This window comes from Kogia breviceps, chromosome 10, assembly GCF_026419965.1.
Source record: "Kogia breviceps isolate mKogBre1 chromosome 10, mKogBre1 haplotype 1, whole genome shotgun sequence".
NCBI lineage: Eukaryota > Metazoa > Chordata > Mammalia > Artiodactyla > Physeteridae > Kogia > Kogia breviceps.
Genome location: NC_081319.1, coordinates 40,239,132 through 40,241,989, shown reverse-complemented (window position 1 = coordinate 40,241,989; position 2,858 = coordinate 40,239,132). Strand labels below are relative to the sequence as shown.

Sequence of the window (2,858 nt, the reverse complement as noted above, 5' to 3'; positions counted from 1 at the left end):
ATGGAGACTCAGAGGGCCATGCTCGTCCTGGGGCGGTGGTCACTGTGGCTACTGCTGCTGGGACTCGTGGTGCCCTCGGCCAGCGCCCAGACCCTCAGCTACAGGGAAGCTGTGCTTCTTGCTGTGGATCGCTTCAACGAGCGGTCCTCAGAAGCTAATCTCTACCGCCTCCTGGAGCTGGACCCGCCTCCCAAGGCCGTGAGTCAGGAGGGGCCTGGGGAGGGGGCTGTCTCCCACTAGTCTTGGCCACACTGTCACCCCCTCTGCTCAGGCTGTGCCTCCTGTCAGGAAGGCACTTCCCCTCTAGGTGGGCTCCCACCTCTTCCAGGGGGTCCCCTCCCAGCATGAGGCTTCCTGCCTTAGCATCTCTACTGTGAGAACAGGTGCCCTGTACACCCTGTTCATGCTTAAGGGCCTTCTGGGAGCTCCAAGGACGGAGCGAGGGGTGTCCTTGGCTCTGTGATGTGACTTCCTGGTTTTAGTCCCATCTGCTCGTCATTGTCTCCCTACCAGAGAGGGCTCTGCTCAGCCTGGCGGTTACAGTGATGAGGCCTCTCCCTGCAGACGGCCCCTGACTTCCTTCAGCCCCTCAGAGGTGCAGGTGGTCTCAACAGAGGTGGTGTGCGGCCCGCTCCTGTTCTCTGTGTGCCCACGAGGCCAGGAGTGGGCTCTTTCCCTTCCCCTGTGCACCCAGCACCAAGCCAGGGGCCAGGCACACAGGAGGGGCTGGAGAGGCTGCCGTCTAGGTGGGGGCAGGGAGACAGATCAGAGAAGGAAGCATGAGTCTGAGCTCAGTCTCCTCACTTTGATCCTTGAGCAGGACCAGGACCTGGACACCCCGAAGCCTGTGAGCTTCACGGTGAAGGAGACCGTGTGCCCCAGGACGACCCAACAGCCCCAGGAGCAGTGTGACTTCAAAGAGAATGGGGTGAGCCTGGGGCCTGGGGGCACTGGTGGATGCTTCCCAGGGATGTGAACAGGGGGCTTCCGGGAAGATTTCCAGCCCCTGGGTTGAGTTTGGGAGGTGATGACCCAAGGGTTCCAGTTTGACCTCAAGCCTCCCTTTCCAGCTGGTGAAACAGTGTGTGGGGACTGTCACCCTGGACCAGTCCAAGGACCAATTTGACATAGACTGTAATGAGGTGAGTGGCCCCTTCTGTGTTGTGGAACTGATAATGGGATGGGTTGTGGAGCATCCTTTGGACCAAATACCCGTTGCCCCTTCGAGGGCAGAGAATGGCCCTCCTACCCTGGTTCCTCCCTCACCCGAGCCACAGGCCTCCAGGACTGGCTCTGCCATCCCTTAGAGCAGTGGTTCTCTAAGTGGGGTCCCACCCGGGAACATGACAGAAAGGCAGATTCCCAGGCTCCACTCAGACCTCCTGAATCAGACTCTGGGCTGGGGCCCAGCCATTTGCATTTTCACAAGGCCTCCAGGGGATTCTGACTGCTGAATTTGAGAGGTACTGACTGGAGTAATGGGCTTTCAGCCCCTGCTCCCGTCCAGCTTTGCTGGGATGGACTTGTGATCCTGGGAAGACCCTTGCCGTCCGTGGGCCTCAGTTTCCCCATATGTCTGTGGCTGTAGGGATTCAACCACATGCTCCAAAGGTCACAGCTTAAGGGTGAACAGGGCCCAGTGCTCCTGGTGTGTCCGTTAGGGGGTTGTTCATGTGGGGAGGGAGGGGTCTCGTCTTGACCCCTGCCTAGTCACAAAAGAAACAAATTTCGTTGTGGCTCACAGCTTCAGAGTGTCAGGATATTTCCTTGGAGATGGCCATGGCGACCCCTGAGGTTCCCGCCATGGAACCGCTTCCGAAGGATTCCCGGAAAACGGTGAAGGATTGCCTGATGTCACACCCATCAAGGGCTTTTGGTGAACCCTGAGCCCAGGGAAGAGTCCTAAGGGTCTGATATGTTCTGGCTCAGACTTCTGGATGGTGAAAAATAAATTCTTGTGAAAACAACTTCCTCCAGGCTTCAATTTCAACTTTCTCATTCTTACCACTTACTGGGACCAAGTCCTTACCTCTGGGATGCCTCCTGTGTGTGTGTGTGTGTGTGTGTGTGTGTGTGAGAGAGAGAGAGAGAGAGAGAGAGAGAGAGAGAGAGAGAGAGAGAGAGAGAGAGAGAGAGAGAGAGATCACTCCTGTAAAGACAGTCATGGAGGGGGCCCCTGTTCCTTCCAGGCGGGCATGAAGAGAGGCATCAGGGTCAAGAGGTCCAGCACAGCGTCTCCATTCTCGGGTCCCTCTCGTGCCCTTCACACGCCTCTGCCCTCCTCCTCCAACACCCAGTAGGGGCTTAAGGAGACCTGCTCTGTGTGCAGTGCTGGTGGGGATGCTGTCCCTGCTCACATGGAGGTGACAGTCCAGAGGGGCCAGGCATTTGTTAAACACTCACAGAGACGCAGTTCAGTCTCAGGGCTAAGCCCGCAGTTACAAGACCCATAGTGTTCCACTTCTTGACAATCTGAAGTCTGGAAAAGCCTATCCTTCCTGGCTTTTCCTCTGGCATTGAGACATATCACTGTTTCTTTAGCTGGGTCTGAGATTTCAGTGGTGGGCTTGTGTTTAGGGAATCACCTGCTACAAAAATATGCAGCATTAAAAATAAGCATCCTGAGATGTAGAGAACAAACCTATGGACACCAAGGGGGAAAGTGGCGGGGGAGGGTGGTGGTCATGGTGGTGTGATGAACTGGGAGATTGGGATTGACATATATACACGAATATGTACAAAATGGATAACTAATAAGAACCTGCTGTATAAAAAAATAAATAAAATTAAATTAAAAAAAAAAGCATCCTGCTCATCAGAGTGAAGAGCTCTGCATGAATGTGAAAGACACACAGAGT

General features: G+C 55.1%; 1 protein-coding gene across 1 annotated transcript; it reads left to right on the top strand.

Moving 5' to 3' along the window:
* On the top strand, positions 1-1,840 carry LOC131764116 (cathelicidin-4-like). The gene is made up of 4 exons (XM_067043187.1): positions 1-198; positions 821-928; positions 1,071-1,142; positions 1,745-1,840. The coding sequence occupies exons 1-4, from the start codon at positions 1-3 to the stop codon at positions 1,838-1,840; spliced, it is 474 nt and encodes a 157-aa protein (XP_066899288.1).
* Positions 1,841-2,858: the final 1,018 nt, after the last annotated feature.